General features: G+C 42.8%; 1 protein-coding gene across 1 annotated transcript; it reads left to right on the top strand.

The window, feature by feature from the left end:
* Positions 1–11531: 11531 nt before the first annotated feature.
* LOC311008126 (zinc finger MYM-type protein 1-like) lies at positions 11532–13793 on the top strand (the record flags this gene model as incomplete). The annotated part of the gene is made up of 2 exons (XM_084001562.1): positions 11532–11664; positions 12034–13793. 2 exons carry the CDS (start codon positions 11532–11534, stop codon positions 13791–13793), a joined length of 1893 nt encoding a protein of 630 aa, XP_083857688.1.
* Positions 13794–14630: the final 837 nt, after the last annotated feature.

Below are 14630 nucleotides of genomic sequence, written 5' to 3'. Positions count from 1 at the left end.
GCTTTTTTTTTAAAGTATTTATTGTGTATCATGATGTATCAGTTATGCAGACTGTGCACATGTATTTTGTGCTGGCTTTTGTCAGTCAAGTAAAAACTCCGGTTTAGTAAACAGATACCTTCCCTCACCACAATAGAAACCATTACCCATAGGGGGTTAGGGGATTAGGTTTGATAGCTCATTTGGCCTGATTACAGTTCTGCATGAGCTGCTAAGAAATGTGGAATTCATGGCAGGAGTAGAAAAAGGCTTTATCGTCCACAGTGGTAAAAGGTGGTTGAAAAATGTGCATCATCAGATGTACAACATGTCAAAGCAAAACCCAGCCTTTGATCAGTGAAAAAAAAGGCGAGAGGATAGCAGATGAATTCAGAGCTGCAGGTCAAACAACATTTTTTCGATATAAGATTATTCAACCTACCGGTATATGTGTCTACATTTTTCAGCAGCTGAATGTTAAATTATATTGTGCAAGCTTTGTTGTTGATTTAACGTAAGCACCATTTTTGAGTTAAACTGTGTGTTTTTCCACTTTCCTGCATTTATGGTTTTTCCGAATTAACAGTTTAAATGAAATGAAGTGCCATCATTTATACAATAAGTAAAACCTGTTTCACCTGTGGGTCATTGACAATGAGGAAAAAAGGAGAGGAATTGGTCCTGTCATTTTTAAGCAGTCAAACCAATCATGTTAGAGTGCTGAGAGAAACTCGGGTTACATCATCTGTCTATCTCTCAAACACACACATATACATATAAACATTTTTCCCTATGGTTTTGTGTATGAGTGTGAGTGTGAGTGTGACAAGAGTTGCTAATTTGCAGGTGCAACTCATCCCCACTCTGCTGAACAAAAAGTGGAATAACAGCTCTGCTTTTACATTAGCCGTGACAGTTGGAATCTCTCAAACTGGATGAGTGAATGTCAGTCAAAAAATATTCTCAATATTCATGCAGACCAGGGAGATTTTTTTTTTCTTTCATCAAATCCTTTCAAATGGTGCAAGGGATAGGACATAAAGGTTAAAATTCACAGAAAGATTAGGGGAAAAAAACAAAAACATAATCCATAACAACATTTAATCCCATAGTGTTTTAGCGCTGTCCAGTCCTATTACCATGCATCAGCTCAACTTGAACAGTTGCCTTACTTCTATCTATATCTTTCAGTTCAGTTCAGTTCTTTCCTCTCTTCCCCTGCATGTTCACTTTTCTCAGGATGCCCTCTCTGTTTCCTTGTGAAATGCTAAGTAGTCATCCCCCTTTAACCCTGCCCTTCTCTCAGAAGCTAAAGTATCTTTAGTGTGCTGTTTGCCAAGAGCTATAAACAAGTGTAATAGAATTGCTGAGGGGTTAGTCGAGATAGCCGATTGAGCATCTCCCATCACCCCTGGCTCCCCAGCCGTGTGCTAACAAGCCCAGCAGCATCATTGTGAATTCATAACAAGTTGCACCAATGTGGGTCATCTCTGCTGCCTCTGCATCTTCCTTGTTTCCCCTCCTTCTCCCCCCTTTCCCTCCCTCAGCATACTTTTTTTGCACCTGTTTGACAAACATTATTTCTCTCAATTGTGGTAGATACATTTTGTCTCCTACTTCAAGTCTACCTCACTCGCAGGGAGAGTAAATTTGTCACTAATGGATTTGTCACCTGTACAGGCAAGATCTTAATTAAATAGGGCACACCAAAGAAGAAGATTTTGGAGGAGAAATATTTAAACGAAAGCTTTTGAGAATCACTGCCATTTTTCTTGTGCCAAATTGCTTTGATGTGTTGTGCAACACACCAAATCTTCTGTTTCCTCTGAGGGTTTAGACGTTTGCGTTATACAGCAACAGATCACTGCTGTTGTGACAAACCTGTTATCTCAATGATGACAACATCATGAAAGCAGAAATGAAGTGACATGGAGAAAAAAAAGAAACACACCTCTTCTGTATGTCATGTAAATTATTGAGAAGTCTTATGTGCCATTTGCATAATGGACTTTAAGATGAAGTCTGGTTATTCATACTTTAAAAGCTGCTGTATAGAGTCTGTAATATAAATGTTAGTCACAAGCCAGCTGATGGACTTCTGTAAGTGGGTCAGTGTGAAAGCTGTCACTCAATAAAAAGACATTAAAATATATATGTTCTTTGCTGGCTATAGAATGGCATAGACATCTATAAATGTTATATCTTCTATAGAGCAGTAACCTTTACAGATAAGCTGATTTGACTACTTCACAGATACAAAAACAGACCATGCATACTAAAAAACAAACATTATCATGACCATAGCAAATCCCTCTTAATTTTTTTAATTCTTGTCTTTTCACCTCTATGTTAATCCTCCAACCTAATAAGGAGAACCGAATTGAAAGGTTTTGGCTAACTGTTGGGACTCAGCCCAGTCAAAATGGAGGACAAGGCCGCATTGGCTTCTTTGTCTCTCAGACAAAGGAAAACCATTGAACTCAATCCTTCACCTCTTCGCACCTAGGTGTGAAACCTCCACTACTGACCCCCCATTGGTCAGGTATGGCCCCAGGACCTGTGAGGTCACAGGCCATATAAAAAGGAGAAGTTCGCTTCTTCTCTCTCTCTCTTCTCAGTGGTTCTCAGAAGGAGCTGCCGCTCCTCTGAGTTCCCTCTCTCTTCGCCCTCTTCTCTTGCCCGCTCTTCAGAAGGAGCTGCCGCTCCTCTCAGCTCCTCACCTGGAGCTACTGCTATAGCTCTCCAACCTCTGTGAGGCCTGCACAAGGCAGACGCCTACACTGGAGCATCCCTTGGCCGAGACGCGAGTGCCTACCAACGGATTAAAGAACAGAACCAACTAGCACGACACAAGGTCTGCTAGTTGAGTCAACAAGGAACGGAGCCACAACGCCAAGCAGAACAACCAACCAACTCTGCAAGGAGAAGGACTCTCCTCAACGGAACTCAAACTACACAGCCAGGACGGCTGTAGTTCACTGGACAAAGACACAATCACTGGACTTGAAAAACCGCAACAGGGCCGGCAACCCTGCAACCGCAGGATCCTCACCAGCACCGGGATTTTTCTCGCCTTCATGGACTTGGTAACGTAACTGGGCCTAGTTAGGATTACCTTGCACCTTGACTAAGCATAGAATACCTCAACCTTACCAATGTATTGATTGAAATCAGTTTAAATACTTGAGCTTTGTTGTTGTTGTTGTTGTTGTCAGTTAGAGCCTGATCTTCACTTAAGCTGCATGTTTAGTTTGTGACCTGAGCGTTGAACAAAGGGACACCTTTGCTCACCTCCCCCACATCACATGTGGATGGCCTTAGGCCCCGTCCAGACGAATCCGTTTTTTTCGAATCCGGATAAATACTTTATCGGATTGGCCTCGCGTCCACACAAATCCGGCGTTTTCGGGGGGTGAAAACGGTATTTTTTGAAAACGGGTCCCAGAGTGGGAAAATTTGAAAACGCAGCCCCAGCGTTTTTGTCTAGACGGCCAATACGAATTTTTTCTGAAACGATGATGTCATGCCCCCCACCGCTCTACCTGTAACCTGAGACACACACACACACACCGCTGCAGCAGCAGCTGCACACTGACAGTCTATGGACTTAACGTAACAATAACAGCGGCCGACTACCGTCAGGTCGCTCAGATGCTGCTGCTGAATCGCGTCTGTTTAATCATCACTGATCGTAATATTTACTCTGACACGACTCCCTGTCAACATTTAATCCCATGTTTGAGTTTGAATACAGCGGAGAACTTCTTCTATTGAATTACAGCGGGGACTTCCCGTCTTCTTCAGCTGTCTTAAGTGTTTATGTGTGGCAAGCAGCGCTGCAGCGCCACACACGCTCCACACACACGCCTGCAGTATGTAGGTAGGCTACTACAGCGTTTTGGGTCGTTTTCAGGTGATGCGTGTGGACGCAGATATTTCTGAAAACGATGCCGTGTTTACGGAGATTTTTTTCAAAACGATTAAGAAAAAGATCGGATTCGGTGAAGCCGTGTATTCGTCTGGACGGGGCCTTAGAGGCCATCTTGGAGGCCATTTGGTTGTAACTCGCTTTGTCTCAGGACAAAAGGCCACCCTCCATCTTTTCCATTGTCTGAGGTCACACTTCACACCTCACAGACACATGGTTACCGACACATAGCCATACACTCTCACCAACACACACACACACACACACACACACACACACACACACACACACACACACACACACACACACACACACACACACACACACACACACACACACACACACACACACACGTGTACATAGTGTATGTAGCTTGTCTTAGTTTCATGTTTTGTTATCCATTTTCTAGATGTGTCCAATAAACTTCCTTGAAACTTTACTCGTCTGTTAATGTTGTACAATAGTGAGTATGCCATGCCAACCTCTACGCAGTAGAACTTCTAAATCCTTCAACTTTGCAGCTATTGATAATGTTATTTTGTTTAGAATTATTAACTTAATCATTAAACAAGGTTCTATATTAATAGTTAGCACACCCTTATGAGACTGACTTTGGTACATTGGCTGTCTGGTGCCCCGAGGTGGATTTAATAAAATTAAATCCCATTCATACATTTTATAGTAATTATTGATATTTTGGTATTAATATTTTACTAATTTGATAGCCAATAACCCTCTTAATAATAACTTTACTTATAGTTGGGATAACCCCAACATAAATGGTGCTTCCGTTGTGAGGCATCATAATAATTCTTAACACTTTTCTTATATTTGTGCCAGAGCACAACATAAATGGTGCTTCCGTTGTGAGGCATCTAATAAATCTTAAAGGGATAGTTCACCCTAGAATGATATTTCGCTCATTATCTACTCACCCTCATGTTGACTAAGGGCTGGAAGAATTTTCAGAGTCCACCGTCCCTTCTCTGAGTTACAGGGGGTCTTGGCGTAGCAGTGCATTTGCAAGGTTCGCACTGATACTGAGACCGACTGAGACTCGAGTCGGTCTCAGTGCGAACCTTGCGCATGCGCGCTGGCAGCGGAAGACCGGACAGACACTAGGAGCTAATGCTACAAACATGCTTGGAATGTGGACTTATTTAAGTTTTTTTCGGGACAATTACGCAATTTGGGGCTTCAGCACAAGACGGACATTACATACGAGCATCATGGAGGTATTTGGATGTTTTTTTGTGTGTGTTTTTTTACGAACAGCTCTGGTGTCCCTTTGCAACCGTTGCATTGAAATGCACTGCTACGCCAAGACCCCCTGTAACTCAGAGAAGGGACGGTGGACTCTGAAAATTCTTCCAGCCCTTAGTCAACATGAGGGTGAGTAGATAATGAGCGAAATATCATTCTAGGGTAAACTATCCCTTTAATAACTGATCTTATAGTTGTGCCAGAGCACAACATAGGGTTAATTGTAAACATGTAAGTTTAACAAATATATCTGAAACTTGTACTCATGTGTGATAATAAACCACAGTGTAATTGGCTTGTTTAGTTGCTATTTCTGCCTCTTAATGAAAGACTGTTTGAGTAACAGTCAAACAGGCACAGTTTGCAAAGGCATCTGTGCATGTGTATAATAATTTGTGCAATTTCATTGGGGCAAGTCATCTAAGTGGCCAGCAAACATCCCAAAAAATGCCTCTGCTTGACAAGCAACATGCAATCATGTAAATCAATGCTTTCCCAACCTGGGTCTATGGACACAATCACCCTTCAAGGAAAAAAGGTTGGGAACCACTGATCTAAACAATAGACACAAAGGTCTTTGGAAGCTAGTCAAGCTGGCATCCAGAGACCATGGGTAGTAGTTTTACAAATGCACTTACAAACATGTCTTCACTTACACTTAGGGTCATTCAGACTGATGCTGCTCCCCTTGTTTGTCCTGACACCACACTGCTTGCGTCAACTATTGAATTTTATGCCAACATACATTTCCACCGCTTCCTTATAAGAAAGATATAATTAATCTGAAGTTGGTGTGTCAAGAGTTGAAAAGAGAAATGCTGTACATTAAATGGACGCCTGGTATTCTCATTACATACGACTTTGCTGTGATACAGATCAACCCTTGAGACTGTTTTCCTAATCAGCATCAACAAAGTCCTCACAGTACATCAGGCCCAACCTTCAGGTGCTGGCTAATGATGCCTTTTTAATTCCTCAAGAGGAATCATTAGTTTATTCAGATATTTATGGGGTCTGAAGAAGAAGATGCGTTCAGGCAGAGGATGGGAGGATTGCTCAGATAAATGTGCAAGTGAAAATATGAATATGAAAATGTACTGTGATCCAGGGGCTGAATTATTCAGCTTGGCCCTGATGCCTACTGCCACTCTTGTTTCTTTGCCTAAGGCAGCCCAAGCTTCCTCTCTCAATGCCTTGGTCTGGAATCTAGCAGGAGACACCCGAGGAAGACTGCTATCCTTAGCATTTGTACAGTAGCAGTCAAGATCTGGTGTGAGGATGCGGGCAGCAACAAATTAAAGTAACCAATGGAGCGATGTGTTATGATCTCCAACACCTCATCAAAGTAAACGGCCTGCTTAGCTGTTGTACATGGTAAGATCTGTTTTTGTAAAGGGCGTTGATAAGATATTCAAATTCATGGCTTGTTTTTGAAACAAGTGAAGATGATCAACTCCTGAATAATTAATCACTGGTCTGCAATACAAACATATCCCACTCACCATCTGTGGAAATGTATGTAGTTTCATGGCTACAGCAAATTAAATGCTGCATACATCCCGTTGCATGCAGTTAAATGACAAGTTTTGATTTAAGAAAACAGGACCTTAAAGAAACTTAGTCAGAAGAAGATGCAGCCTTATTTAGGATTAAAAACTAGACCATTATGCAGTAGGAAAACAGCAGCCATCACACCCATCACCATGTTGATGTTCTTACTCATTAGTAGTTGTAGTTAGTGTAGTTAGTAGTACTTTAGTACCATTGGTAATTACTTCTGTCATTTTGATCTCAACTAATCTCTAAAGTTGCATGTCTGCATGTTTTGTTTTCTTTGTGTGTGTGTGTGTGTGTGTGTGTGTCTATGTGTGCATGTGTGCACATAAAGCCAGATCTCTCAGTTTACCCTCCTTTGATTTAATTAGAAACATTCAAAAGGAGCTTGAACTCACCAAAATATCTCTGGATAATGTTAATTTAAGTGTAAAGCTAATATTGATCAATTAATGCTGATAGTCAAACCATAATTTTAATCAGCTAGCATACGTATGACAATGTTGCCGGTTGGTCCATCAGTTGCTCTGCCCACATTGGTCTGGAATATCTCACCAGCTACTATTTCATTGATTGACATCAAAGACATTCATTGCCCCTAGATGATGATCTTAATTACTTTAGACATCTTTGACTCTTCCTGTTGTTCCTCTATTAGATTCATATAACTAAAGTATTAGGCATAGAGCTTTAACATTTGGCACCTGTGTTCCCAACTGGATGAATTTGAATGACTTTTATTCAACTTTATCGTCGTCATTGGATCTAAATTTCAATTGTACAATACTGTGGTTTATCACCAAATAATCTATCAAACTCATGACATTTCCCTCAGCCTTAGCTGTAGTGCTCTGAGTACTAAGTAGAAAATGTTAATGTGTTATAATGCTTAACCAAGATGTTAACATTCAGCTCAAAGCACTGCTGGGCCTCAGTGCCTGTTGAACTCCTCAGTAGTAATGAAACTAGTGCTTATTCCTATCCAGATCACATTCACTGTACAGGTTAGTGCAGCAGCGAGTCTCCAGTCTCAATACGGCAGATTTCAGGCCAAGCGGGGCCTCCGCCCTCAGATTCTCTGCGCTCTCATCAACACATCACATAGACAGAGTGCTGTGCCCCCTATCCCGCCCACCCCTCGTCACTGACTCATCACAGCCTCTCAACATGTGTCAGGCTAGCCAGCAGCCTCCATCTGTCTCCCCTAGAGCCAGCCAGCCATGTCCATCCCAGAGAACCACACAGGCAGAGAAAAAGTAATTCCGAAGACAAAGTGCATTATGCCATGCAGCCGTTCCCCTTGAAAATGAGAACTCCATTTGCGGAGCAAGGGTAGTCTAGCAGGCAGGCCGCTTCTGCCTGAGTGTCAGAAAGGCTGGGAAACATGGCCCCGGCCACGCAGTGGAGAGCTGCATGGCTGTAGATAGTGAGAGGAGATTTGTCATCCTAAGCCACATGCTGACATGATGTTGGGCTTCTTTAATATAGAAGAACAAACACACACAAGCTCGAAGGAGAACAGATGGATGACTGTGGCCACAGACAAACCTGTTTAAGGACGTATACTACATGTACAGAATATTTTCATTTATCTAAACAAACAATATGTTGTATTCTTTTTTTTATTCTTTAAACATCTGAATCCACCTGAATCTCCTCTCAACCTGGCCAAGTTAGGAGTTGTTTGAAAGTCTTTTAATATTATATACCGTTGTTGACACAAGACTCTCTCAGACTTGTGGCTGTGACTGCAAAGTTTTCTCCACACAAAAGCAGAAAAAAAGCAACAAAAAAAAAAGAAAAACAGGTGAGAAAATTTAAAAGGTTGCTTTACAAAGGAGACCAGGGTTATGACTGTAAACAAAAGGGCTGAAGGGCTGAAGAACAAAAATGTCTTCAAACAACTTAACCACAGGGCAACAGTATGACCCAAGAATTATTGATGTACAATACCAAAAGTCCACATCGCAGTGTGGTGAACTAGTACAGGTCTGGTTTCTTTTCTCTCAAACATCTTGGTTTATTAACTTTATTACAAAGTTTGTTAAAGGCGCAATGAGGCCGTAACTCACACCTGAAATTTTACCGAACTCAGCATAAGCTTAATCATCTCAACTGCATCTTTGCTCAGGGCACACTTACAGTAGCAAACTCACAGCTGTCAGTTTTGGAAAACAAAGTGCTCTCACGCTATATGCTACCCAGTTTCTCTCATACACATTCTCTGTCTCCCTGTCACACATACAAAGCTCACACACAGCGTCTCAGTGGGGAACCAGAGTGAAAAGTGACAAAATGATTAGTACCCACTGCGTGTTGTCTTTTGAGATTTGAGATGTATAATACCTAAATGCATGGAGCAGACATTAATGCCTCCATCCACGGTGCTAATGAGAGCGTGAATAACATTGACGGTGATAAGGAGCAAAGGACAAGGAGGGGGTTGGCTGCAGTGAGGCTGCTGAGCCGTACTGTTGATAAATGGGTGTCATTTTCCTTATTCTAGACATGTGAGTAATGAGTTTTTAACTAGCTTCTGAATTTGCAGTCAAAGCAACCACTTTGGGTTTTATCTCCCAAATTTCACAGAGAAGTGTACCTCAATTGATAATAAGCTAACATGGAACCACTGCCAAGGCCATGGCTGTTATCAAGTCTCTTGCAATGACCATGTCGGAGCAGGAGATTTCTGGGTTTCCTGTTCGGAAGAGTATTATTCCGATATATTGGTAAAACAGAGTTTTTCAAATCAAGTAACTTTCAAGGCTGGTGCTTTACTGCCATATCCTGAGCGAAGGTAATTACTTAAGTAAGTTCTCTTTGCCTGAGTAAAATACATGGCAATTAATTTCTGCCCACAGTCGAGATTGTCAGGGAAGATCTAGGGATAGGGGTTAGAGAAATATAGGAAGTGGAGAAATATTTCAGCCACACACACAAAAAAAAACTTTAGCACCACTTGCACAATGACAGCAGAATAAAACACTCATGAAACTCCTCTTATCAGCGTTCTGCTTAAAATTAATCTCGTAGACTGTGTTTATTTTCAAAGGCAGATTTTCATGAAAGCTCTCAAGGCAACTAAGGTGGCATTGGAAAAGGTGACATTACTTCAAACCACTGCCACTGCGCTTAATAAAATTTCAAGGCAGAATACAAAATTAAATGACTTATTAAGATGGTTTCACCCAACATTGTCACAGCTTTGAGTTACTTTTCGTACTGATGTGTACTGGTGTATTTTTATAGAGAGGGAGAAGAACAATTAAATCTTGCACTGGCCTAATACTTTACTACACGAAGGCCTTGCAGTTTTACCCTGCCTTCCTGAGGGCACCATCTAGGTTGCACTGAACTTTTTTCCATTTTTTAGAGATTCCTGCAAAACCAGGAGCAGTATGTGAATATCCCTTTTTACAATATCCACTGACCTGTTTTTCCCACATCAGGAATTGTCTCACTGAACTTCTCTCTCACAGAACTGCCTACCTATCTGCCATCATTAAATTTTAAGAGCGGTGCTAGAGGATTATCTGAAACCAGATCACAGCATGATCGTGAAGGCTTGAACGTTCTCACTGTTGCTGTCAGTTTTCTAAACTAACAGCTGAATCTCTGACAGGCACCGCTGCCTTTCCTGTTCACTGTTCCTCTGTGTCTTACAGCGTGCTCAATGATGATGCCGATGGTTTTTCTGTAGAGGGAGATTAGGCTATAAGGAAACCTTGCTGACACACAGGGTGAATCCAGTTTTTCTTGTGTCTAATAAATGTAGGAACCATTTATTATCGTGCTGTCTGAATTTCATACGGTACAGTATGTGCTTTGCATTAATCGCAGACCTCTGTCTCAAGGTATTTGCAGTTTAAAAGCAGTTTATGTTGTTGCTGAGATGCTAAATGCACATGTTTTTTGATGTGTGTTTCTGTGTGTTGCATTATTGAACATATGATGCCATATCACTGAATTCACAGGTGCATGTATGCATTCTAAATTAAGCACTGAATGCATTCGCATTGTTTCCTGAGAGAGAAAAAAGCGGAAAGAAGGCAGCCTATGATGACTTGTAAGTGCTTGAAGGCCACAGCTGTGAGGAATATCAATAGCAGGGAGACAACAGAGTGATTGTTTGTCAGCGTGTGTGGAGGTATGTGTGTAGCTTTGCAGGGTTGATTGCATAGTGAATACGGTGCATTCATTTCCGTCTCTGCCTGCTTGCACGGTTGTGTAAGTCACTGCATGAATGCAAACCAATTTACATGTATGTATTCTAATACCTCTGCATCTGCTGCTATGTCCATCAGCATGTGTCTGTGGAAGTGTGGGTCGCATGTGGATATGAACTGGAGATGCGCTGCATTATTCCTCATGGTTAATATACCACCAGTAGCGCGGGAAGGGGGGTGCTGCCGGGGCTGCAGCCCCCCCTGGTGGTGCAGGGTGTAACATCACTGTAAACCTAAATGTTTGAAATAAATGAATAACTATATATATATATATATTTATTTTTAAGTATATATATATATATAATATCTGTAAATTATATGGGGTGTAAATAGAGTTGTGGGAATGTGTGGGAAAATAAATTAAAAAAAAAAATTGTGGAGGAGACTCTCTCACCAGGAAGCCGCTTCAGCATATTCAAACGAATAGTTGAACAACAATGGCGTGTGACAACCGTGGACGTGGAGTAAAACAGAAAGGAATATTGGATTTTTTCACAAGTAATGTTACTGTGCCTATTTCAAAAAAAACAAAAACGACTATCACCGAGGAGGAGGACGACAAAGAAGATGAAAACAGCAACATGCATCCTCCTACTACAGAAGAGATCCCAGCTAGCATTAGCAGCTCAGCACCAGCCCCGCAGCTCCCGCCAGGAGACGGCGGCAGCGGGGGCTGCGAGAAACAACAGCCCGGCTCCAACTCTGCACGTTCCGGTATGACCAGGGCCCCCGGTGCCGGGGGCGAGGCGCCGTTTCAACCAAATCTCAACTTTCCAGGAAGGAGATTCGGCTCTGAAAGTTTTGAGAGATCATTCCAACGAAGATGGTTTGAAAAATGGCGATGGTTGCATTATGTCTCAGAAACAGACAGTGTGTTGTGCTTTACCTGCAATCAAGCAGTGGCGAAGGGATTACTGCTGCACTCACGTAGTGACAGCTCATTTGCTAGGGGCGGCTTTTGCAACTGGAAAAAGGCGAGAGAAAAGTTTGCCCAACACGAGCTGTCAGACCTGCATTCTGATTCATTGCGGGCACTAGCTACACTGAAAGCAACTCCTATCAGTGCTATGCTTTCTGATTTAGCAGCTCGGGATCAAAAGACGGCCAGGACCGTGTTGGAACTTTTATTCAGATCCATTAAATTCCTGGGCCGGGAGGGGATGCCGCTCAGAGGGCATAGTCATCGCGACGGCGTCCTATGGCAGCTTATGCTGGAGAGGACGCACTCACTACCAAGAGCCAGAGAATGGCTTTTACGCAGAGACAACTGGATGTCGGATACCATCCAAAACGAAATAATTGAGATGTTTGCTCACGCCATACAGCGAGAAATCATCTCTGAGACTCGCCACTGTTCCTTCTTTGGACTCACAGCGGATGGAACTACAGACATCAGTGCATGTGAACAATTCTCCTGCTGCTTGCAGTTTGTGGATACAGATTTAAAAGCACAGAACGTGTTTCTTGGATTCTACAGTGCACCCGACTCTTCAGCAGAAACACTGTTTACATGCATCAAGGACATTTTTCTCCGTTTGAACTTCCCCCTGGAACGCCTGCATGGATACTGTTTTGATGGTGCCTCTAATATGTCCGGGCGCGTAAATGGTGTTCAGGCGAAACTTAAAGCGCAGTGTCCAGACTCCCTCTACGTCCACTGCAGTAACCACGCACTAGACCTCGTTCTGCAGGAGGTAGCGAGGGACGTGAGACTCATTGCAGACACGCTGAACTTTGTTCAGGGAGTTTCCGTTGTTCTCAGGGAGTCCTCCAAACGCAAACAATTGTTCCAGTCTCTTTTCGGCTCTGAAGATGTGGTCTGCAACGTCCTGGGGCTATGTCCGACTCGATGGTGCATCCGCACCACAGCCATCTCCCGAGTTATGGCTGTATACACTACACTCCTGGAGACACTTAAAACATTGGAGCAAGACAAGACAATGAGGGGTGAGACGCGGGCCAAGATCTCCGGCTTGTACAAGCAAGCAAAAAAAGCGAAGACATATTTTGGCTTGGTGTGCAGCGAGGCGCTTTTCAGGCCCTCTGAGGCAGTGGCACGAAGTCTGCAGAGCAAAACCCTCACTGCTCGCGCAGCGCTGGAGTGCGTCAGCGTTCTTCAGCAGCACATGAGGGAGACACTTCGGGAGGACAATTTTTTAAAGCAGCTCGTTGACAACGTAAAGACTTGTGCAGACCACAATAATCTTGAGATGCCCCCTCCCTCCAGGACGAGCAAAACCCCGGCTCGCATCCGCAGCACCATACAGCCTGAAGCCGTGGTGCCTGACTCCGGAGAAGCGCAGTGGAGGCGTCAGTTCATTGAAGCCGTGGACATAGTTGAAGCAGAGCTTAGTCGACGATTTGACCAAGCTGGAATGAAGGTGGCTGCCCATAGAGAAACCACTCTCATTAATGCTTTAAACCAAAACCTGGCTGGACTGGAAGAAGTTCACCTCCCCAAAACATTCAACAGATCAAGCTTACAGATGCAGCTGACCTTACTGAGTGACATGAGCAAGGACAACATTTTCAGATCTGTCCCAGATGTTGCTGAATTTATTTCAGCGCTGCATCCACAGACCAGGGGGCTGTTTAACGAGGTCGAGGCCTTTATTGAACTTTGCCTGTGTCTGCCTGTGTCAGCTGCTCCATCTGAGAGATCGTTCTCCTCCCTCAGACGACTGAAGACCTGGATGCGAAGTACCATGAGCCAAAAGAGGTTGACACATCTGGCTGTGATGCACATACACAGCCACATCCTGGACAGAGTGGATGTGCCCTCTCTCGTTAGGAGCTTCATCAGGAACACACCAGAACGCAAGGCCACGTTTGGTGCCATGTAAATCAAGGTAAGACCTGATTTTATTCATAACACTCTCACTGTGCATTTACGGCTTGTTTATTAATTCCAGTCACATTTTATATGTGTGAAATCCTGCTTGTGTGTACGCACACCTTGAAAATCATGTGAGGTTACTAAAGTTTCATAACTAAAATGATCATGAAATAATCATGATTAGGGGAAATTATGTATTTGCTGTGGAAAGAAGGCAACATAATGCGTAATCATAGGTTAAACAATATTTGCTAATTAATTTAGTTTGGATAACAGTAATAGCTGCAGCAGCAACAACGTTAGTTGCTAACAGCTGTCTTGTTTTTATTTCTTAATTTCAGATATGCGAAGTTGCTTGGCCATGGTGATCGCCGCTGTTTTTCTGGTTACCACTTGCCGCTGGCTGTTTTTTTTTTTTTTTTTTTTTTTAATGTTTTTTCTGCTGGCCGCTTCCTTTTTCTGCTGATGTTATTTTAGGGCCATTGTTTTTTCATGCTCAGCCTGAGCACCAAGGACAGCGCTTATAGCGTTTCAATGTATCTAATTTTGTTGAGGCCTTTTGTGAGGTTCGGTTCAGCACCACGGACAGTCGCAGTGTCACTGCGTTAAAACTAATTTTGTGTCTGTCATGTCATGAGTTGATTACTGTACTTTGCATATAGACAAACATTTAATAAAATTTGCATTTCATCTAAGAATTTATGTATGTTTTATTTGCGTGTAGCTTTTGGGAGCCAGTAAGCAGCCTAGTAGGCCTAGTGTGCGATGCGCTAGGGTACAGTAGCAGAAAAAATACGATGACGTCACTCATTCATTCATTCAGTTGGCAGCCCCCCCTACTTAA

This window comes from Trachurus trachurus, assembly GCF_905171665.1.
Source record: "Trachurus trachurus genome assembly, chromosome: 3".
In the NCBI taxonomy this organism is placed as follows: domain Eukaryota; kingdom Metazoa; phylum Chordata; class Actinopteri; order Carangiformes; family Carangidae; genus Trachurus; species Trachurus trachurus.
The sequence above is the reverse complement of the archived record's forward strand: the minus strand, read 5'-3'. Positions and strand labels throughout refer to the sequence as shown.